Source organism: Delphinus delphis, chromosome 8 (assembly GCF_949987515.2).
Source record: "Delphinus delphis chromosome 8, mDelDel1.2, whole genome shotgun sequence".
NCBI classification, from domain to species: Eukaryota; Metazoa; Chordata; class Mammalia; order Artiodactyla; family Delphinidae; genus Delphinus; species Delphinus delphis.
Window position 1 is genome coordinate 6,435,299 of NC_082690.1, and position 23,132 is coordinate 6,458,430.

The 23,132-nt window shown below is 46.3% G+C and overlaps 2 protein-coding genes across 5 annotated transcripts in view; both read left to right on the forward strand.

Moving 5' to 3' along the window:
- The window catches only part of PRDM10 (PR/SET domain 10), an 87,532-nt gene extending 84,472 nt beyond the window's left edge, over positions 1-3,060 (forward strand). The window contains exon 22 of the mRNA XM_060017666.1: positions 105-3,060. Coding sequence (XP_059873649.1) covers positions 105-302 — 198 coding nt within the window. The 3' untranslated portion in view covers positions 303-3,060. The remainder of the gene's footprint in view (positions 1-104) is intronic.
- Positions 3,061-4,103: 1,043 nt separating this feature from the next.
- Positions 4,104-23,132, forward strand: part of NFRKB (nuclear factor related to kappaB binding protein) — a 36,765-nt gene continuing 17,736 nt past the window's right edge. For 2 of the 4 annotated variants that reach the window (XM_060017669.1, XM_069540901.1), the window contains exons 1-13: positions 4,104-4,164; positions 5,218-5,371; positions 6,511-6,666; positions 8,670-8,871; positions 16,422-16,549; positions 17,184-17,358; positions 17,859-17,960; positions 18,717-18,790; positions 19,616-19,700; positions 20,061-20,241; positions 20,811-20,919; positions 21,122-21,248; positions 21,496-21,561. In XM_060017669.1, coding sequence (XP_059873652.1) covers positions 6,532-6,666; positions 8,670-8,871; positions 16,422-16,549; positions 17,184-17,358; positions 17,859-17,960; positions 18,717-18,790; positions 19,616-19,700; positions 20,061-20,241; positions 20,811-20,919; positions 21,122-21,248; positions 21,496-21,561 — 1,384 coding nt within the window. In that variant the 5' untranslated portion in view covers positions 4,104-4,164; positions 5,218-5,371; positions 6,511-6,531. Of the gene's footprint in view, positions 4,165-5,211; positions 5,372-6,510; positions 6,667-8,669; positions 8,872-16,421; positions 16,550-17,183; positions 17,359-17,858; positions 17,961-18,716; positions 18,791-19,615; positions 19,701-20,060; positions 20,242-20,810; positions 20,920-21,121; positions 21,249-21,495; positions 21,562-23,132 lie in introns of all 4 variants that reach the window. The other 2 variants (XM_060017667.1, XM_060017670.1) reach the window with 2 other exon arrangements.

Below are 23,132 nucleotides of genomic sequence, written 5' to 3' on the forward strand. Positions count from 1 at the left end.
CATGTAACATTTCTTTGCATATTCCTTCTCCCCACCGTGCCCCCATAACTCTACCCCCCACTTTAGCCCTCAGATTTCTAAAGATCTTTTTCTTCCCCCTCTAGGGTCATTATGTGCTATCAGAAAGTCAATCAGAATTGGAGGAAAAGCAAGCTTCTGCTCTCACTGGTGGAGTCCAGGTTCAGCCAACTGCACATGGTGACTTGGACCCCCAGACCACCAGCCAACAGCCCACCCAGTACATCATTACAACCACCACCAACGGGAATGGGAGCAGCGAAGTGCACATCACTAAACCTTAACTTCCATCCTTGAGCCAGAATCAAACAGTCACATCATGTCTTTTCTTATTCATTTGTCTGGAACATCTGGAAGCTTCTGACACTTAGAACTCTTTTTTAAGATTTATCACTCAAGAGTTTGGAAATCACAGTTTTGACGCTTATACATACACTGGGGCTTATTTTGTCAAGGTCATCTTTACCAAATGGACTCTTCAGACCCTAGGAGTTTCTGCCAAGGAATGGAGATCTTTCAGGGGAAAGTAGATTTCAAGACAGAGAAACCTTGCCTTGCTCTTGAGTTGGTTTTTTAACCCATAGATAAGCCTTACTTTTCCTTTGTGGAAATATTAAGCAGTGTATTGTGTTTGTACCAAAGGTGGATAAAGGATGTGCCAAGTCCATGGCCACTGGACTTGTTGATTCCAAGCCATGGCACCAAAGGCGAAGGTGCATTTTATGGGCGTGTGTTAGGTCATAACTGCTTCATCTTGTGAGTTTGCATTCTCAGTAACTTAACAAAGGGAGCCCATTGAATATGAAAATTAAAATGATGAAGCAAAGGTTTCATCAGTGATGGTCTGAAGGAAAAACTGTTACCTAAATTTTTCTTATTGCTGATTTTTTAAAAACTTGCCTTTTTTGGAAAACCGTTGTTGGGCTATTGGTAGTGCTTTCCACAGACCCTGGCCCTCAGTGGACTAGGCCAGAACCTCATGTTCTGATAGATTACTTTATTACTCCACAACTGTGGACTCCCTGTACAAGAAAAGGATGCTTGGTGTCAAGAGAATTTAGACCCCCAGGTTACAGGTTGGCCTCCCATTCTCTGGTTGTACTTGTATGAAGAAGGAGATATTGGAGATGACAGTAGCAAGAAAATGATACTAAAACAACTATATAGAGCATAAAAAGCACTGAGACCTTGTCCTGCCTTTCAGGATCCATTTACCACTCATTGGTAAAGGGTGAATCCTTGCTCGTACTAGGTGTACCTGCAACCCTCGCTCACAGCATGCAGTGTATTTTAGTACTTCTAATGCTGTCTTAAAATGAACATTCTTTCAGGTTGGATGGAAAGGTGGTCCTCCTTATTGCTTAACACTTTCAACTTTAAATGTATTGCAATTCATCTGGACCTTTTGGTAAGATGACTAACTTCACACCTAGGGGAAAAATAAAAATGTGGGGACCATTTATAATACGTTAGAGTAATTATAAGGGATCTGGAAGGAATCCAATCTTAATATTACATTGTCAGTTGGGAGAGGGAGAAAAACTGCCTCAGTGATAGCTTTTCTTATCATTGTTCCTGTTTGGGAGTCTTATTAGCTATGAATTCAATGGGGAAAATATTTCCCTTCTTTTTACTGTACATTCCAGTTGTGCACATAAAACACTGCAGAAATCAGTATGTAGTTTAACAACTTTTTGTGACATACTAATACATTTTTAGAATAATTATGGCATGGTAGAATTTATCATTCCAGAACAGAAAGACCTACCTTCAGTTTCAAATGAAGTTAAATAATTTGTTTTATTGACATTTCTGGGTAAAAACTGGTTCTATAAATTAAGAAGTATAGTAGCTTCTTTATGGTAAAGATACCTTTTTGAAAAGTAAACAATTCTGTGAAGTAACTTTACTAATATGTAGACTTTGCACTTTATTATTGAGACCTCATTCATTTAGTTATCCCTGACAATTTAGGCACTAAGAGAACTTGAGAGTTACTTGGTAATTGTGTAGAAAATGAAAATGGACTCTATATCTTTGGTAACAGAGGTAATGCTGATGTTTTCAATAGAAAATATTGACTCAGTGTCACAATATAGAGATTTTTGAGTCCCAAAGTCCTACAATGTGATGATTATAAAGATCCTAGTGTCCAGTCTGGAGAGACTTGCTAGGTAAAGCATATTAGACTTTCCCAAAGGTCCAGTTTAGTTTTTATAACTTAAATTTGGTCCTGTTGGTTCCTTTTTAATTTGAACCAGCAAGGTATTCCTCCCTCCCCTCAGGAATAACTTACTGATTAAAATGGAAAACTATCACTGAACGGAATGTTCATTTTATGCCAGTTATTTCAAGTTTTAAAATACACAGAAGAGAAAAAGGATTGCGGAAGGACCTCTGTTTCTTTCCCATCTCAGTTCTTTTTTTTCCCTTTTGTTTTTTTGTCCTTATGTGGAATACGACTCTAAAACTGATTTGTATATTATCAACCAGAGATGCAGGTGTGGCAGTCAAGCCAAACAACATTGCTTTAAGATCAGGTATTCTGTGTATTTATTCTAAGGTAATGGCTTTTCAAAAGGACTTGGATTTGAAGAGATGGCAGATTATAAGCCATCTGAAGACCCAATTTGGAAAAAATGTCTGTAGCCAATGTTTATACTGTGGCCTCGCCTAAGACGCACTGGCACTGTAGACTTGGATCAGTGCAGTGTGAGCATTTTGGAGTAGGTTACATAGAGATTTTACATTTTTACTGTTTCATTTGTGCCCACATAAACAGATATTTCATCCTGTAAAATTCCTATTATTCCGGAGAAACCTATTGTTTTGATCTTCTGGAACTGTTTTCTGATTTGGAATTATCCTTTCAAAAAACTCTTAAGATATGTAGGGCTAAAAAGCACTTCATGAGATGCTGAAGCTGACCCACAGGTTGAAAATGTTGACCCTATCCTGTTATTTAAATGTGAACATTTACTGTACATTCAGTGAGTTATAGTGTTAATAGTCTTGTGCTACTCAGCAGGTGTAAAAATTAATAAATATTTTTTTTAATAAACATCTTTCTGTTTGTATGTGTACAAGAGCTTCTGAGATCATTACTTTTTTAAAAAATAATACAACTTACATTGTTTTGACTCTTTGGTTCACTCTGGTGTGGTCAGAGACATAAGGTCAGGGAATTTATGGATGGTAATATGGAATGATGTTCCCCTCCCCTTTTACTTGGTGGTTTCTAATTCGAGACCCCTCCCAACAATCTAACAGGAACTAGGGGCAGGCACTCAGCCAGCTCGGGAAGAGCGATTGGCTTTATTTGGAAACCACTATTTGCCAACCAGGGAGGAACACCAGCTTGACTGACATGTTTCCATTTAGTGGAGAGAACTGAGGATGCTCTCTGCACGACAGGTTGGAAGTAGCTGTGAGAGAAGTTTGAATTGGTTCTAAGTAAAACCTAGTTTATAAGAAGAAAGCGGCCTAGATTCTTAACGAGAGGAAGATTAATCGAGTTTGATTAAGAAAATGTGTTTCTTCGATGTGTGTACTGTCTTTCCGGACGTCGAGGGTCCAGGGACCGGTGAGAGATGGGAGAGAGAAGTGGGGCCACGCCCGGGTGGGTTGCAGGGCACAGGCTCTGTTTCGCGTTCTCCTCAACGAAACTCGAGAAATCGCAAAATGGGAACTAATAGTGCACACAGCTGTGGTACAAAGACAACGATGGAAAGTGCTCAGCCTAGTGCCTGGAGCAGGTTATGAGATATGCAAACGTTAGCTAGTAAAACGGCATTCACTCACTCATGGGCTCGGGAGCCTCAATTCGCGGCCAGGTGACTAGCGACACCACCCTCCGGAAGCTTCTAAGCCAGGTGAGACCAACGAGATGCCAGCAAACTGCATCCCAAGGCCCAGCCCCGCGAGCTCACGCCTCTCTAGGTTAGGCCCCGCGAGCCCCGCCCCTCCCCGCCCCCGGCACTTCCAGGCCCCGCCCCATGAAGCTCAGGCCCCGCCCCCAAGCCCCGCCCCTTCCGCCGCCCGAGCCCGGAGCGTGCGCGCACCGAGACGCCTTGCGGGAGCGAGCGCGTCAGGGAACCCGCGGGCCGAGAAGCGCAGCGGGTTCGGAGACCAGCGCCCGCGGCGCGGGTAAGGCCGGGCCGGGGCGGTGAAAGGGTTAAAGTGTTGCCGGGGAGCGGAGGGAGGGAGCGAGCGAGAGTCTGGGCCTTCGAGGGTCGCTGCTCCTGTGGGCACGGGACAGGGGAGCGGGCGTGTCGGGAGGCGGGTGGCCCGGGTGGGTGGGGGTTAGAGTTAGGCACGGTGTTGGGGGAGGGGCTGTGGGCGCGGAGGTGCGGTTTAGCGGGGCGGGACCCGGGCCTCGGGCTTGTGAGAGGCCGGCTAGGGAGGGGTTTGCAGTTTGGAGCCGGCGGTTGCTCCGGAAGGAGTTTGGGGTTTGGCTTCTGAGTTGGGGAGGGTCCAGGAGGGAAGGTTATCCCAGGTGCAGAGGAAAGGCCGTTGGGAGAGGCCTATCCCGGTCTAGTAAAGATGGACCTTTTTGGTCCAGGACGCCGCAAGACTTAGAAGTCCTTGGCTTCCGGTTTTCAGCCCTTTGGAAGCTGCCTGCTTTTTGTATTTTGAGATCCTCTTCAGAATAGTAGCAGGGCACAGGTTGCCACTCGAATAGATTAAATTTAGCTACACGTTCACTAATTGAAGTGAATTGAAGTGAAGCTTATTGAAGAAACTAGCTTCACTAATTGAAGTGAAGCTAATTGAAGAAACTTGTGAGCAAGTTGTGAAACAGGTGATCCTCCTGAGAGTCAGGTAAAACACTGGCTTTGCAGCTCTTACCCTCTTCTGTGCCAGTTCTGGCTATAAAGAGGACTTTATTCTGAGCATCAGGTTGCATCTACACTTCTTTTCTTTTTAAAAGTTTTGTTAAATGCAAATGCCATGTGCTTTCTTACCTGCAGTCAGTTATTTAGGCACCAGGGGTGTTCAGGATGCGGTAGTTCATCATGTGCTGAAGGGTGATGGGACACAGTTGCTTGGTGACAACGCAGCTGCTTTGAACACTAATCTTTCCACTGTACCTTTACGTAGATCTGACATCTCTTCCAGATAACTTGAAATAATTAGTGCAAACGTGCTTATTTTAGTAGTAGTATTACAAGTCTACTCTTTATCATTTGAGAGTTTCAGGATGAGAAGTCATTACATGACTACGTGAAGTTATATAAAGGCATCCACCTGGAGGTTATTCATTGCAGGATTCCAGGATTGGAAATAACAGTAGAGAGGACCGGGTCCAGCTCTCCTTCATCTTATATAGATAAGGAAATTGACAGCCTGTGAGGTAAGATTTGCCCAAAGTCACTGAGATGAGGCTAGGAGTTTGGTGTTTTCTGTGTTAAATCTGTTGTTGTTTTTTTTTTTCTCCTTTCTATTTGGTAGAAATCAGAGAGAGAGAATGGTTTTAGCAAATGTTTGTGGAGTGGTTGAATTCAGCCTCCCTGTGGCCCTGTTAACTGTGGCTTCAGCTGTGCACCTGATTCCAGCCATCAGCCTTATGAGATGCTCTCTGAAAAAGTTTTCCCATGTACTTTTCTAAAGGTAGCCAGCAGTGTTTATTTGTTGCAGGAAGGAGAAAAATAGCATTTCATCTACATGGTTATAAGTATCAGCTGGACCAACTAAAGTGGGTTGGCTGCTGACTTTGCTGGCTGTCCTGGTCAGGTGCTTGGATCCTACAGAGTTTATGCAGACTGATAAAGTCATATTAAGATGCTTGCTTTTCCTGATTTAAACTGAGAGTTTATCCAGGAGGTATTGTATGTAGTGTTAAGAACATGGGTTTGCAGTCATGCAGACTTGAGTTTCAGTCCTACCTCTGGGGTTGGGCAAGTTGCTTATCTATTTTGATCCTAGGTTTTAGTATCTGTGGAATAGATGTAATAACCCTATCTTGCACACTTACAAGAATTAAATCAGGTGTATGAAAGGCCTGGCACTTAACAGGCCCTCATTAAATAACTTAGTGTTACTGTCTGAATTTTACTATTCTGTGGATTTTCAGTGAAATTTCTTTTGTGAAGGAACAACAGCTAAAAAAAAAAATAAATTATATTGGAGTGAGAGATTATTGGCCTGGGAAGTCTAAATTATGGACCGTAATCTAGTTATTTAGTCTTTGAGTCTCATTGTGCTCCTGTGTAAAATGGAGGTGTAAGATTCTATAAATTGGGGAGTCACTGTAGAAGTATTCTGAGTAATGAGAGACCTACTGGCTAAGATCTGAAATTCAGATGAGGATGCAATGGTGGAAGGGAGGGAGAAGAGCTGTTTAGCTGTCGTTAGGGTGTATGGATAAGGCAGAATAGATTTGAGATTGAATATTTTCTGGGCCAGAATATTTTGTGAAAGAGCGTTAGTATCAACAGATCCCTGGGACTTCTGCCTTTCTGTCTCGAGGTCTGACTGCATTTATTTGTCTAGGCTACCCGTGGAACATAAGCAATGGATTCCTTGGACCATATGCTGACGGATCCCTTGGAGCTGGGCCCGTGTGGAGATGGCCACGGCACGCGGATCATGGAGGACTGCCTCCTGGGGGGCACTAGGGTTAGTCTGCCCGAGGACCTTCTGGAGGATGTGAGTAGTGACAGCGGCACCATCTTTTTCTTTCTAGCAGTTCCTCTCAGCCTTTTCCACACTCTGCAAGTTTTCAGTCTTTTGTGCTCCCTTCTTTCTGATTTTCTACATTGCAACCAGAGTGATCTTTTTTTATTTTTAAGTTTAAGTCTGTTTAATAGTGTGATTAAGGAAGAAAGTATAAGCTACATTCTGCATGTTTAGTAACATGTAACTCTATAATGACATAAGCCATATTTGACAAGATAATTTTCAGCAGTTAGCAAAAGTTTTATATTTAAGGGCAGAATTGTGTATATCTTTACATTAGAATGTTTACCCATGTTGTGAATCATGAAACAAAACGCAAACATATTATCTCTGTCCGTAAGGTAACCGACTTGCTAGTCAGTTAATAGTACCTTCCCTGGGATAGCATTAATAGTGTGCTTTTGACCGCTTTTCACAGGCAGTCATCATGATTGTTATGGTGGCATTTATTTAGCGCTTATTATGTGCAAGGCACTAGGGATGCTGAAACGTGTTTATCATCTTGTTTATTTTGCCATAGTTCAAACATATGGACAGGCGTAGAGTATCGTATGGCGAACATCTGTGCATCATTCAGTTTGGGGAGATAATTTCATTTAGTTCTATTTGGTTCAAATTTTTCTTTCATAATGTGTCAAAAATTGTAGATAAAATTAAAGCCACCATTTTGCCCTTATTCCCTCTCCTACCCTAAGTAACAGGTACTGAACTTGGTGTATTATCTTTCCCATTCATGTTTTCTTTGCATGCTCTTTCAAGTAAACCTCTTCATGTCATTCATTCAGCCAGCAAACACTTGTTTTATTGAAATACCTACTTTATGCCAGAAACTGAGCTGCCAGGAATCAAGTGGTATGCAGAAACAGGTTTGCAGGGGGAGATCTTGGCCAGGGAGCCAGAGGAGCTTTGGTGCCTGCTTGCTGAGACGCCTGGCAGGTGGCTGATTTCTGGGTTCTCTCCTGCTTAAACCCTTCGGTGGCTCCCCATTGTCCTTAGGATAAGGTCACAAGTACTTGACATGCTTATAGGTCCCTTGCTCCTCTCTCTGCTGTCTGCTGCTTCCCTTTCCTTCCCTGTTGTTGAGCTAGCCAGACGTTGCCTGAACTCTTTTTTTATTTCATTTATTTATTTTTAAAAGTATTTATTTATTTGGCTGCATCGGGTCTTAGTGGTGGCACGCAGGACCTTTGTTTTAGCATGCAGGCTCTTTTGTTGTGGTGCACGGGCTGTAGAACGAGCAGGCTCAGTAGTTGCAGCATGTGGGCTTAGTTGTCTTGTAGCACGTGGGATCTTAGTTCCCCGACCAGGGACTGAACTTGAGCCCCGGCAGTGAAGTCCTAACCACTGGACCATCAGGGAATTCCCAACAGATCTCTCAAGTTTTTTGTTTTTTTTTTTAAGTTTATTTATTTGTTTATTTTATTTTTGGCTGCGTTCGGTGTTTGTTGCTGTGCGTGGGCTTTCTCTAGCTGTGGCGAGCGGGAGCTGCTCTTCCTTATGGAGTGCGGGCTTCTCATTGCGGTGGCTTCTCTTGTTGTGGAGCATGGGCTCTAGGCACGCGGGCTCAGTAGTTGTGGCTTGCAGGCTCTAGAGTGCAGGCTCAGTAGTTGTGGCGTGCGGGCTTAGTTGCTCCGCAACATGTGGGATCTTCCCGGGCCAGGGCTCGAACCCGTGTCCCCTGCATTTTCAGGCGGATTCCTAAGCACTGTGCCACCAGGGAGGCCCTGACCTCTCAAGTTTTGAGAATTGAGTAAAGATCAGAGGAATTTTTGTTTAAAAAATGTAAAAACTTGGATGACGGTGATTTTTGCACAACTTTGTGATTGTACTTAATGCCACTGAACCATACACTCAAAAATGGACAAAATGGTAGATTTTATGTTATGCATGTGTTATCCACTTATGCACAAAAACTTAAAAACTTCATTTTTTTTCTTGCTCACTTTTCCTTCTGCTTTTCCTGATTCTCCCAGCCTGAGATCTTCTTTGACGTAGTCAGCTTCTCAACGTGGCAGGAAGTACTGAGCGCCTCGCAGCGCGAGCACCTCCAGCAGTTTCTGCCCCGCTTTCCTGAGGACAGTACTGAGCAGCAGGATGAGCTCATCCTCGCCCTGTTCCGTGGGGAGAACTTCCGCTTCGGAAACCCTCTGCACATCGCCCAGAAGCTTTTCCGAGGTGTGTAGCTCAGCATTCTTGTTTTGAGAGGACTGGAGGGTGGGAACACACCCACTTCTGTGCGTACTCCTTTCTTCGTTTTATTCTATTTTTATGTATAGACACTGACTCCAAGTACTTTCATGCAACACTTTGCTGCCTAGGCCGTTCTTTTTTTTTTTTTTAATAAAAATTTTTAACTTACATAGGAAACATATAAATCATAATTGTAATGCTCATTGATGTGTTACATGAACTCAGCTGTGTAACCACCACCCAGATCGAGAAGTAAAACATTATTAGCATCTTAGAGGCACCCTTTATGACTAGTCTTCAAAAATTATTAAAAACAGTTTACCATTTGGTTTATCACATGGATGTATGTGTGTGTGATGCACACACACGTATTTTTTCTGCAGAAAACCTGACACTTTACCACCAAGCACCTCAGCGTGTATGTATCTCTTAGCAAAGACATCCTTCCACATAATCACAGTCTTAAATTCACCCCCAAGAAACTTTACATTGAACAAGTAATAGCCTAGAATGTCCCATATTCAGATTTTCTCAGTTGTTCCCAATGTCAGTTGGCCTTTATTTATTTATTTATTTTTAACATCTTTATTGGAGTATAATTGCTTTACAATGGTGTGTTAGTTTCTGCTTTATAACAAAATGAATCAGTTATACATATACATATGTTCCCATATCTCCTCCCTCTTGCGTCTCCCTCCCACCTTCCCTATCCCACCCCTCCAGGTGGTCACAAAGCACCGAGCTGATCTCCCTGTGCTATGCGGCTGCTTCCCACTAGCTGTCTACCTTATGTTTGGTAGTGTATATATGTCCATGCCTCTCTCTCGCTTTGTCACAGCTCACCCTTCCCCCTCCCCATATCCTCAAGTCCGTTCTCTAGTAAGTCTGTGTCTTTATTCCTGTCTTACCCCTGGGTTCTTCATGACATTTTTTTTTTCTTAAATTCCATATATATGTGTTAGCATACAGTATTTGTCTTTCTGTTTCTGACTTACTTCACTCTGTATGACAGACTCTAGGTCTATCCACCTCATTACAAATAGCTCAATTTCGTTTCTTTTTATGGCTGGGTAATATTCCATTGTATATATGTGTCACATCTTCATCCATTCATCCGACGATGGGCTCTTAGGTTGTTTCCATCTCCGGGCTATTGTAAATAGAGCTGCAATGAACATTTTGGTACATGACTCTTTGAATTATGGTTTTCTCAGGGTATATACCCAGTAGTGGGATTGCTGGGTCATATGGTAGTTCTATTTGTAGTTTTTTAAGGAACCTCTATACTGTTCTCCATAGTGGCTGTACCAATTCACATCCCCACCAGCAGTGCAAGAGTGTTCCCTTTTCTCCACACCCTCTCCAGCATTTATTGTTTCTAGATTTTTTGATGATGGCCGTTCTGGCTGGTGTGAGATGATACCTCATTGTAGTTTTGATTTGCATTTCTCTAATGATTAATGATGTTGAGCATTCTTTCATGTGTTTGTTGGCAATCTGTATATCTTCTTTGGAGAAATGTCTGTTTAGGTCTTCTGCCCATTTTTGGATTGGGTTGTTTGTTTTTTTTGATATTGAGCTGCATGAGCTGCTTGTAAATTTTGGAGATTAATCCTTTGTCAGTTGCTTCATTTGCAAATATTTTCTCCCATTCTGAGGGTTGTCTTTTCATCTTGTTTATGGTTTCATTTGCTGTGCAAAAGCTTTTAAGTTTCATTGGGTCCCATTTGTTTATTTTTGTTTTTATTTCAGTTTCTCTAGGAGGTGGGTCAGAAAGGATCTTGCTGTGATTTATGTTATAGAGTGTTCTGCCTATGTTTTCCTGTAAGAGTTTGATAGTGTCTGGCCTTACATTTAGGTCTTTAATCCATTTTGAGTTTATTTTTGTGTATGGTGTTAGGGAGTGTTCTAATTTCATACTTTTACATGTAGCTGTCCAGTTTTCCCAGCACCACTCAGTTGGCTTTTAAATAGTTGGCTTTTAAATCCAGGATCCACTCAAGATTCATGTGTTGTGTTGGGATCTTCTGTCTCTCAGCTCCCTGAATCTAGGGCCCTCTGCCTTTTTTTCCTTGTCTTTCAAAATACACTTGTGAAGAGCCCAGGACACTTGAATTGTAAAATGTCTTGCTTTCTGGGAAGTTGTCGTCTTGCTTCATCATAATTAGTTTTGGGTTAAACATTTTGCCAAGAAAGAAGATGGGAAGTGTCATTTCTTTCTCATGCCTCCACTCAGGGGATATGTGATGTCAGTCTTGCATTGTTGGTAGGGAGGCTTTTGATCACTTGGCTCTGTGGTATCTGCCAGAGCTACTGACTGTAAGGGCACCTTTTTCCCCCTGTAATTAAGAAGCAATCTGTAGGGTGATATTTAGGGACCATGTGATAATCTTATTTTCCAAAAGCATTTGTTTTACCCAGCGGTTTTAGCATCCACTGACCCTTGCTTGAACCGGTCATTACATTGGGGATTCCAGAATGGTTTGGGGCCACTCTTCAGTCACAGTTTGCTCTCTGTCCAGTGGAGAGGAGGAGAGGATGCTTCTTCCCTTCCCACTTTCTGGGGTGACTTTGCTTTGGCTGGAGGCCCTGAAAGATAGCACATCTTGAGTTTGTGAAACTGGACAGCTTGACAGCTGCAAAAAGACTGGAGGGAATAAGCTTATCATTTCAGACCGCATTATCTTAAGGTTTAAAATGAGCATTCCCTCCTTTGGTGGATCATTAAGGAGGATTTCCCTTCTGGTTGGCCAGTGTTTTATGTCGCTGAAGCCAGGGTCTCAGGTGGGATAAGCTGGTAGGCCTGGTTGGTAGTAGAGGCCATATCAGGGACTGTGTGTAACGCTGGCACGTTTCCTTCCAAAACAATGTGATGGTCAGGTAAGGATGCAAACGAATGCAAGACAGGAGTTCTGCGATGTCTGGTGTCATGTTTCAGGTCCCGCAGTGATGAGGACAGTTGCGTTACCACGGTTATTGTGGTTATGTGTCTTGACTGAGCTGGCATTGCTTTCAGTGTGCTTTTATTTTTGCTTATCTTTTCTGGTTCTGTGTTAAAAACTCACCTTTTCCATGAGTTCCAAGTGCTTGTCGAGCTGCCTTGACTTCTGTTTCCTCCAGGAAAGGGTCGTCATGAGCTTCAGCTTCCCACTTCCAGCCTCCCCCCAGCACACTGTAGTCGTTTTCCTCCTGACCTACTTTTGCTTGTCTCGGAGGAAGGATATTTTCCGTCTGTTTAAGATTAACCTCTGCTCTTGATCCTCTCATGTTTTACGTCCTCCAGGACCTCGTTTCTCAGTGAACCGTTCTACCATGTGTACTTACTCCACTCCTTTTTCAGCCTGTAGATGTGGTCATGGGTCTCACACTAAAAGAGTCCTTAACCATCTGTCCCCTTCATTGTCCTCTGTCATTTTCCCTTTTCTCCGAACTTCCTGAAAGGCATCCACAGGCGCCGTCCGCTGGTGGCTGTTCCCTATGCCTGCCAACACCTTCGACTTTCTAAACCTACAGGAAAGTTACAAGAGTTTATAGTTGACACCCGCATACTCCTTACCAGGTTCACCAACTATGAATATTTTGCCACATTTTTTTTCTTATCAATATTGTACTTATTACCACTATTTTTATTTTTGCTGAACCACTTGAGAGTATTGCAGACCTAAGACTCCTGATTTTTCAGCATTCATCTTTGAAGAACAAGAACATTCTCTTAAGTAACCAGAACTGATCAAATTCAGAAATATAGAAAATACTGTATTTAATTTAAATTCTGTACTTAAATTCTGTGTTTCAGTATAAAATTTAACAGTGACATATTGTTATCTAATGTGTGGTCCGTATTCCTATTTTGCTAGTTGTTTCAGTGCTTGCTTCTTCCTCTGCTCCATTTCTTTTCAGTGAGTGTGTAATTTGCAAACAGCATATGGCTTTTCTGTTCTCTCCTTAACCCGTCTGTAGCATTTGATGCCTTGATCTCCATTGTGAGACTCCCCCGCTTTGCAGCTGTGGCCCTCCCCGTCCTGGCTTTCTCCTGTGCCTCAGATGCCCTCCCTGCACCCCTCTCTCTGCTGAGCCCTCATCCGCTCGCTATTCCTGCCTCTGCTCCTGCCGTTCGGCCCCCTCTCCCTCCCCGCCTGCCTGCTCTCACCCACCAGCTCTTCTCTGGGGGCTCTCGCTGCCGGGGCTGCTCTAGCCACCATCTCCACACAGCCACCAGCGTGAGCATCTCAAAACTTTGCTTTTCAGAGTGTTTACCAATTGCCTTCACTTGGAATAAAATTCACAGCCTACCAGGCTCTGTTGCCCCCGGTTTACCGACTTCTCCTGGTGCTGCAGTCTCTCTTGCCACTGCTCTCTGGCCCAGCGCCGCCAATAGAAATGTTACGTGAGCCACACGTTCAATTAAAAAATTTCCAGTACCGGGGCTTCCCTGGTGGCGCAGTGGTTGAGAGTCCACCTGCCGAAGCAGGGGATGCGGGTTCGTGCCCGGTCGGGGAGGATCCCACATGCTGCGGAGCGGCTGGGCCCGTGAGCCATGGCTGCTGAGCCTGCGCGTCCGGAGCCTGTGCTCTGCAATGGGAGAGGCCACAGCAGTGAGAGGCCCGTGTACCTTAGGAAAAAAAAAAAAATTTCCAGTACCCACATTAAGAATAGTAAAAGCGGGCTTCCCTGGTGACGCAGTGGTTGAGAGTCCGCCTGCCGATGCAGGGGACACAGGTTCGTGCCCCGGTCCGGGAAGATCCCACATGCCGCGGAGCGGCTGGGCCCGTGAGCCATGGCCGCTGAGCCTGCGCGTCTGGAGCCTGTGCTCCGCAACGGGAGAGGCCACAACAGTGAGAGGCCCGCGTACCGCAAAACAAAAACAAAAACAAAAACAAACAAACAAAAGAATAGTAAAAGCAGTTTAATTTTAATAATATATTTTCTTTAAGTTGATGTACTCAAAATGTTATTTATTTTTTAAAATAAATTTATTTATTTAATTTATTTATTTTTGGCTGCATTGGGTCTTCATTGCTGCACATGGGCTTTCTCTAGTTGCAGCGAGCAGGGGCTACTCTTCGTTGCAGTGCATGGGCTTTTCATTGTGGTGGCTTGTCTTGTGGCAGAGCATGGGCTCTAGGCACGTGGGCTTCAGTAGTTGTGGCACGAGGGCTCAGTAGTTGTGGCTCACGGGCTCTAGTGCGCAGGCTCAGTAGCGTGGTGCACAGGCTTAGCTGCTCCGTGGCATGTGGGATCTTCCCGGATCAGGGCTTGAACCCATGTCGCCTGCACTGGCAGGCGGATTCTTAACCACTGCGCCACCAGGAAGTCCCTTGAATTTTTTTTTTTTTTTTTTTTTTTTGCGTTACGCGGGCCTCTCACCGCTGTGGCCTCTCCCACTGCAGAGCATAGGCTCCGGACGGTCAGGCCCAGCGTCCATGGCCCACGGGCCCAACCGCTCTGCGGCACGTGGGATCCCCCCGGACTGGGGCACGAACCCGTGTCCCCTGCATCGGCAGGCGGACCTCAACCACTGCGCCACCAGGGAAGCCCTCAAAATGTTATTTTAATAGAGCATTTGGCTATCTTGGTGAGGGAAACTAAAGACTGAAGGAAGGTAACTTTGGAGAAGTACAGAGGCAAAGAAGTAGAATTTTCATCCAATATCTATATATCAGCATCAGTAGCATTGAACTCTTGCCTCTTTTCTTGAAGGTCAAATTCCTTATTTCTCTGCAACAGGCAGTGTAATGTGGTGGCTAGGAGCGGCTCTGGAGCTGGACTGCCTGGGTTCAGACCCGATTTCCCCTTTTATTAGCTGTGTAACCTTGCACAAGGTATTTAGTTTCTCCATGCTTCGGGCTCTTCAGTAAAATGAGGATGCAGTAGTACCTTCTTGGTGGGGTGGTTGTGAAGATGAAGTGAGTTAATATATGCACGGCCCTTCTTATATGGTGACAGTTCCATGTCAGGTCCTGTTCTAAGTGTTTGCTGTTATTCGTTACCTCGGAATATCATTAAAGTGGTTGGAATTAAAAAAAAAAAAAAAGAAACGCCATGTACTTACTTCAATGCCTCATTTTAGCCTTCTGAGGTTAGCTTTTCCATCTTTCCCCTTAGTTCACTTTGTAGCAGCCTGCTCAAATCTAATATTCCAAAACGGACCTCTGTCATCGCGGCTCCCACAACGGTACGAGTTGCTCGTATCCAGTGATCTAGGTACCATGCTCGCCTTCCTGCCCCAGCATCCAAACGAACAGCAGGTCTAATTTTTCTCCCTCGAAATATATCTGAAGTCTTTCTACTGCCGTTCACATAACCACTGCTCACTCATCAGCTAATATGTGCCAGCCATTCTTCAAGGTTCTGGAGATCCAGTCATGACCTTACATTCTACTAGGGGAAAACAAGGTAATAGACAAGCAAGTGTTTGTTGGTATCACGCACTATAAAGAGTGAGGAAGGGTAATGGGACTGGAAGTGACAGGAAGGATCTGGTTCAGAGGTGGTAGTTGGGCAGGGCTTCTCTGTGGAGGTGCATTGGACAGAGACTCAATGAAGGTGCGACGAGCAAGCCGTGAAGTACTGGGTGTTAGTAGGAAGCCTTGCAGGCAGAGGGGACTTGAAGGACAAAGCTTTTGTGAAAAGGCAGAGGGGACTTGAAGGACAAAGGCTTTGCGAAAAGTACGGTACTTCAGCAAACAGCGTGGGCTGCGGCGGAGTGAGCAAAAGGGAGCCTGGTGGAGGATGAGGCCGAGATACGTGGGACCCACAAGGAAGGGCCCTGGGCCTCCTGGCCCCTTGGCTCTACCCTGGGTATGGAGGGAGAGGTCCGACCGGGCCACTGTCGTCCCTCTCCTCAATCACTGCAGTGGTTTTCTTCTTCCTCTTTTGCTCTCGGCCGTGTTATTCTCCTGCTTTAAACTCTTCAGCTGATTTCCACTACACTCAGGATAAGGTCCAGACTGTGCTGTGGTTTCTGTGTGGTGTGACATCTGCCCAGTTTCACAGGTCATCTCGGCCCCTCCTCAGCTAAGTCCCTCTGCTTTCCTCACACCAACATTTCTTCAGGGGTTGGAGTGGGCACATTCTTCCTTGCTTCAGGGCCTGCCTTAGCATATGCTGTTCCTTCTGCCTTTTCCCTATTTTTATTTTAAAAATTCCTACTTGCTTAATTTTCCTCCCAATAAATTTTTTAAACATATAGAAAAGTTGATAACCAATACGTATGATGCACATCCGTAAAACTTACCTGTGTTTATCAGTTGTTAGCGTCTTCCCACAGTTGCTGTGATCGGGCCTCATTTCATGTCGCCTTCCTTAGGGGCTCTTTTCCTGATGTCACTCTTCGCTCTCTTTGGTTGTTTTAGGTTGGTTTCCTGGCAGCACGTCAGAGAGTCGAGTACTGGCTTACACGCTTTCTGTCTCTCCCCTTGGACCGTAGGCTCCCCTTTCCCCACTATCCTCCCATCAGTGCAAAGCTGGCCGCCTCTCCAGCCCTCGCTGATGGGTGGCTGACAGATATGCATGGCTGTGCCTGTTCTTTGCAGACGGACACTTCAACCCCGAGGTGGTCAAGTATAGGCAGCTGTGCTTCCGGTCGCAGTACAAACGCTACCTCAGCTCCCAGCAGCAGTACTTCCACCGGCTGCTGAAGCAGATTCTGGCCTCGCGGAGCGTAAGTGCCCCTGGGAGCTGCGTGGGACTCACACCTGGTGACCCAAAGGGGCGGATCAGGGGCAAGAACAAAAGATACCACTGAGGAAGGAAGCTGCCCATCAAGCCCCGACACGACCAAGTGCATCCTTCCTTCTCATGATACGTTTTAAGATGCATCCTGATTTCAGATACGTTAGAACAGGAACAAAAGAAGGATACATCTTAAAATTGATGAAATATTGTAGCTTCTGTATTTACCCAGAAAAAGAGGCAGCTTTCAGATCCATGGTGGGTCGTGCAGGAGAAGCAGCTTGCACTCAGGTTCACGTTCGGGTGCCTGATGGGTGCCAGGCTCAGCGGCTCTGGGTCTGGACCAGCCTTGGGATGCCTTGGGGCAGAGTGGTTCTGGCTCTTAGTGGTTCTTTAAGCTTCGGTTTGGAGATACTTCGGGGTCTGGTGTAAGTGTTCATTCTCGATGGAGCAGCACAGCACTCAGATTGGGGATTTTCCATCACAATCAGCACAGGCCCCTTTTATTTGGAAGGAGGGAACTGAGCTTGCTAACAAAGAAGAGAAGAAAGCGTAGACTCGGGGAGCGTGTCAGGACAAGTTGTGGCTGAGGCCGTGCCCCCATCCCATCCGATCTCTCCCAGGATCTCCTGGAGATGGCCCGGCGAAGCGGTCCCACCCTCCCCTCCCGGCAGAAGCGCCCCTCCCCATCCCGCACCCCCGAGGAGCGGGAGTGGCGCACCCAGCAGCGCTACCTGAAGGTCCTGCGGGAAGTGAAGGAGGAGTGTGGGGACTCGGCCCTGTCATCGGACGAGGAGGGTATGTGTCCTCCGTGCCCCGCACCATCTGTATCTCATCGGTCCGCACCTGCAGCTGCTTCTCTGGTTGGAGGCCGTGGTAGCCATTTCCCCGTGAGGAAGCCATCCCTGTGGTTTTTCTGGGCGCGTGGTGACGCTCAGAGCCGTTGGGTGGCTGTGACTGCACACCTCGCCGCCCTTGACGCTCAGGCACACGCGGGGCCCTCCCGGCAGGTGCTCTGGTCCAGTCGGCTGCTCGAGAGAACCACTGTCCCCGCAGGAGAGTAATAGTGACTGTGACCTCTGCAGTGTGACCCGCCACTGTTGAAGTCTCTCCTCCCGGAAGAGCCGTTGCGCTGACACAAGTCTGCAGTCCGTCTGGGGAAGGGTCAGGAAGCAGTGGTGGAGCCTGGCCTCCTTCTTGTTGGCTTAGCCTTCTTGAGCCCAGAGAGCCACTTACCCTGTCTCCCCTGCTGGAGTCCCCAGGCAGGTTGGATTTACAAGAAAACTTTTCTTTTGCAGATCTCAGCTCGTGGCTCCCGAGCTCTCCAGCGCGCTCTCCTAGCCCTGCAGTGCCCCTCAGGGTGGTGCCCACGCTTTCCACCACGGACATGAAGACTGCAGGTGAGTGGGGCTCGGCGTGGATCTGAGGACTGCCTCGGGGTGGGAGACTGGGTTCTGCCTGCCAGGAGAGCAGAGCGGTGTTCCTTAGAATGAGGAGACCTGGGGAAGCTTTCGTGTAGCTCCACTTCTCCGCAGGTAGGTAGGCCAGCTGGCCTTCTGTCCTTTGTTTTGAAAGTTTCTCTTAGGAGCTGACCAGCTGGCATTTTGGCCTCAAGAAAGCAGAATCTTAAAATAACAGTATCAGGATTTCCCTGGCGGTCCAGTGGTTAAGACTCCACGCTTCCATTGCAGGGTCTCGGGTTCGGTCCCTGGTTGGGGAACTAAGATCCCACGTGCTGCCCAGCACAGCCCCCAAACAAACAAAAACAACAACCAAAAAAAACCCCCAAAATAATACTAAGGGATAATTCAATAATAGAACAAAAGGGGTAACCAGAGGCACAGCAGTTTCTTGGCATGTCTGTGAAATTAGAGACTATTTTTAGTTGGGATAGGAGTCAAAGAAGAATGTTCAGAAACTTCTAGGTGTTTTAGGAGCAGCTGAGTACCAAGGTCGTTGTTATTGACGAGTGTACAGAAAAGCTGCAGAGTTGAGCCTGTGACTGTTTCAAGATTGTTGGTACTTGAAGTACACAGGTCAGGAGGGAAGCTCAGAAAATATCTTACTTTCAAACATTACCAGTGACCAGAAAGATGTGAATTTGAGCATTGTGGAAGTGAATGACCGTCCATGTGGTTTGGTTCCTTTTCTCTCAGATAAAATAGAACTGGGGGACAGTGACCTGAAGATAATGCTGAAGAAGCACCATGAGAAGCGGAAACACCAACCAGTAAGATCGGAGGGGGTGGTCAGTAGGTTTTCAGTCTGATTCCCCGGATCAGCTATCCTGGGATGATACGGGGAGTCACTACGTTATTAGTCCCCTTTCCTTATCCTTGTTAGGGGACAGGAGCAGCATGGCAGGCCCAGTAACACTGAAGATGTGTGGAGAAGACAGATGCTTTGACTTTGTAAGGCACGCTTACCGCCGTGTCTGATCCAGTCTTTAGGACGACACTGCTGTGTGAATCCTTTCGTCCGTTTAGCAGGGCTTGGAGAGGCCAGGGAGCTTGTCTGACGCCCAGCGGCCAGTAAGTGGCAGAGCCAAGCGTCAGAGCCTGTGCTTTTCCCAGGTTTTACGTTTCTGTTCCTTCGCTCCACCAAATGGAGGTAACACTGAGCCAGAGATCATGGTGGAGGAAGGAAAGTCAGTTCATCAAGGCAGAGTGGTGAGCTGGGAAGAGTCTTATGTTGGGGTTAGAACCGAGTTCTGTCTCTCTCTTTTCCACTTACTATGATGTCGGGCAAATCCCTTAACTTCTCTGAATCCCGTTTTCAGTCTTTGTAAAATACCACTTAGCAAGACTGTTTGAAGAGCATATAAGATAAGGAACGCAAAAGAGCTTTATAAACTAAATGCCACACATGAAGGATTGGAACTCAGTTCTCCCCTGCCCCATTATGAAGAGCAATAGTTTTTATCTCTGTACGTTTTAAATTCAACACAATTTCCTCAAGTACACGTAACATCTAGTTTTATCTGTAAATTGGGAAAATCAGCAGTTTTAGCTCCTCTTTTGGACCTCCATAACAAATCTCTGAATATCACGTCTAGGATCACCCAGACCTTTTGACGGGGGACCTGACTCTCAATGACATCATGACTCGAGTAAATGCCGGCAGGAAGGGCTCTCTAGCAGGTAAGTGACGTCCTCTGTAGGTGGCCATTGACTGTGGTGTTAGATTACACAGGCCTCTCTACGTATTGCAAAAGGAAAGGAAACCACAGCATCCTTCTTGCTGATAGCCTTTATGTCGTTATTGCCTCTTATGGATTTGTAGGTGGAGAGTGAATATAAAATCAGTACAATGGATCATTGACTCTTTAAAGCACTCATTAGTTTGTTTAAAAAAAAAAATCAAACGAAACTATATGTCTTATTACTGAGACTTTTCTTTCTTTTGCTGGTGGGCCTTGGGAAAATAATATACAGATAAGACTCCTCATTTCCTGATGTAGAAAATGCAGTTCTATGACTTGAGTTACTTTTTTTCCCCAGCACTATATGACTTGGCTGTCCTTAAAAAAAAGGTTAAGGAAAAAGAGGAAAGGAAGAAGAAGAAAATAAAACTGATCAAATCAGAGGCAGAGGATCTGGCGGAACCCCTAAGCGGTACTGAAGGTCTCCCACCCCTCTCACAGGCACCGTCTCCACTGGCCATACCCGCTATCAAGGAGGAGTAAGTGAGCAGCGGGGGTCATGGCTCAGGGCTGTCCCCAGAGCTGGTGCTTCTTGAGAGCCCTAGGTCCCAGGGGCCCTGCTGGGGAACGTGTATGGTGTGGGCTTTCACTGAGCTTTTTTATGACGGCTGGGAGGCGTGGAGGACCTAAAGCAACCTAGGCATGTGTTCTTGGTTGTTTCGGTGGTTCTTTTTTAATTTATTTATTTTTGACTGCATTAGGTCTTTGTTGCTGCGCGTGGGCTTTCTCTAGTTGCGGCGACCGGGGGCTACTCTTCCTTGCAGTGCGCGGGCTTCTCATTGCAGTGGCTTCTCTTGTTGTGCAGCACGGGCTCTAAGTGCACAGGCTTCAGTAGTTGTGGCGCACGGGCTCAGTAGTTATGGCTCGCGGGCTCTAGAGCGCAGGCTCAGTAGCTGTGGCGCACGGGCTTAGTTGCTCCACGGCATGTGGGATCTTCCAGGACCAGGGCTTGAACCCGTGTCCCCTGCATTGGCAGGCGGATTCTTAAACCACTAGGCCACCAGGGAAGCCCTTTTCGGTGGTTCTTATATTTTTCTTCCCTCATTAGGCCTCTCGAAGACCTCAAGCCTTGCCTTGGAATCAATGAAATATCTTCCAGCTTCTTCTCTCTTCTCTTGGAGATCTTGTTGCTGGAGGGGCAGGCTAGCCTTCCTATGGTAAGAATTTTGGAAAAGCCAAGTGTGTAGCAGTTTCAGATTGTAGAAATCTTCAGCTCTGGGTTCCCCGCGAAGCTCCACAGCTGACTTGCTTTGTGACCTGAGCAGACTGGACAGACATAGCCAGTTTGTTCAGGCACAGCCTTGGAATCGCTGGCGTGGAATAGAAATCTAACCGGGTTCTGCCTTTACTCTCCCTCAGCTAGAGGAGCGAGTTTTGGACTGGCAGTCATCTCCAGCCAGCTCCCTCAATAGCTGGTTCTCTGCGGCCCCCAACTGGGCAGAGTTGGTGTTACCAGCCCTGCAGTATCTTGCTGGAGAAAGCCGTGGTAAGGTACTTTGTTCTGTAGGGCCTGGTATTTACCCCGCTTTGTCTAATTCTCGTAGTAGACTGCAGCTTTACTGGCTACATCCGTTGTGGCTTTGCATGATGCGATGCCATGCCTTGGAGGTCTCTGCTGTCCTGATACACCATTAACATACAGAAGTTATCTCGGAGCTCGGGGGTGTCAGTTATTCTGAGTTTAGTAATCTCTCTGACCTGTGTGGCTTGTTCATGGGATCCATTTCTTGCAGCTGTACCTTCCAGCTTCTCTCCATTTGTTGGCTTCAAAGAGAAAACTCAGCAGTGGAAGTTGCTTGGTGAGTAATGCACGTCACCTACCTGTCATAGTAGGTTCTCTTTCTCTTGTTTTCTCCCCGAGCTTCTTGTGCCTTCCAGTCAGTGTGTGCCAGGAGAATGTTGAAAAAGGCAATATTAAACCTTATTTTGCTCAAGTAAAAGAGTCCTTCTAGAAATTCTCAGGGTCTGAGTTCACCCCCCTTGGAGTTGGCTGCGGTGGCATTTGCCCTTCAGTTCCGCTGCACTCTGGGGCTGGCTGAATTAAAATCTCTGGGATGTTTTACAATAGCACCTTCATTTATGTCAACCATATCTGTGGTTTTAGGTTAATTTCTAGTAATATGATTGTTCTTCTTTCCTAAAATGGGTTTTGCTATTGAGGATAACGTGTTGGGCAGCCCTCAGTAAGCTACTTCTAAAGAACAGGTTCTTTTTCTTATAAATTTGTGAAGTTCCACTTACTGTGTAAGTTGTAGTAACGTGTACCTGAAATAACTTGGTGATGAGAGGAAGATTCAGTGTTGATTTCCTGTGGAAATGGACAAACCTTTCTCCACTCTGTCCAGTGGTCTATGAAGAGAAACATGGAGAGAAGGTTGTGGAAGTAGCGGGTGCGTTCATCGCTTGCAACATGGATTAACCTTCTAGGTGTCAGGCACTGTTAGGTGCCGGGGGTGAGGTAGGGGTTTGTGAGGTAGACAGCGTGCTCCCCTCGTGGAATTTGTTTGGGGAACAAATACTCATTCGAATGAAATGACAAACTTAGCCATTCTGTAAGGGAAAAGTGCCGGTAGGGGTGGGCGTTTGTAAGGAGGCATGGGTGTGGCATGCGTGTGGAGTCCGGGAGGGCCTTCCTGGGGAAGGTCATTTGAGCAGCGGTCTTAACAACGACTAGGGATGAGCCAGGCAGGCGGAGGGAGGCGGCTCCCCATGGGGGGAGCCGTGTGGGTCAGTGACTCAGGGATGGTTCCCGCGGAGATCACACAGGCCTGCTCATAGAGGATGTTGCACCTGGGTAGAGAGGATGCATGAATTTGGGAGCTTTAGGTGGTAAAAGCCGGAGGATGTGGTTGTGGGTTGGGTGTGGCGAGTGAAGGAAGAGGGCAGTCAGGTGTCACTTCTGCTAGATTTGTACCTGGCGGATGGGGGTCCGCCATCGACGTAGGCAGCTGGGGAGGACGTCCAGGCCTGGGTGAGGGTGAGGCGCGTGAGTGTAGTTGTGCACATGCTGCCTTGAGCTGCCTTTGGGGTGTTGAAATGGACATGTTAAGTAGGCAGTGGGTTTAGAGTCCAGACCCACAGTCAGGGTAGAAAGCTGTGGGCACATGTGCAGTAAGCGAAGTCAAAGGCATGGGGAGAATGAGGAGGAAAGAGGGCCTGGGGCTAAGCCTTGATAAGCTCCGAGGTGGCGGAGGCTGAGTGGGGACACGGGAGAGGCAGTGACCGCAGAGTCAGGCGGAAGCTGTGAGGTCCGAGAGTCAGGAGGTGGGGAGTGGTCATTAACCTTCATTGTTCCTAAGGTTCAGGAAGGTCAAGACTGGATTTGTGGACATGAAAGAAATGATGGCTCCCTTGGAGGAGTGATTCCTTA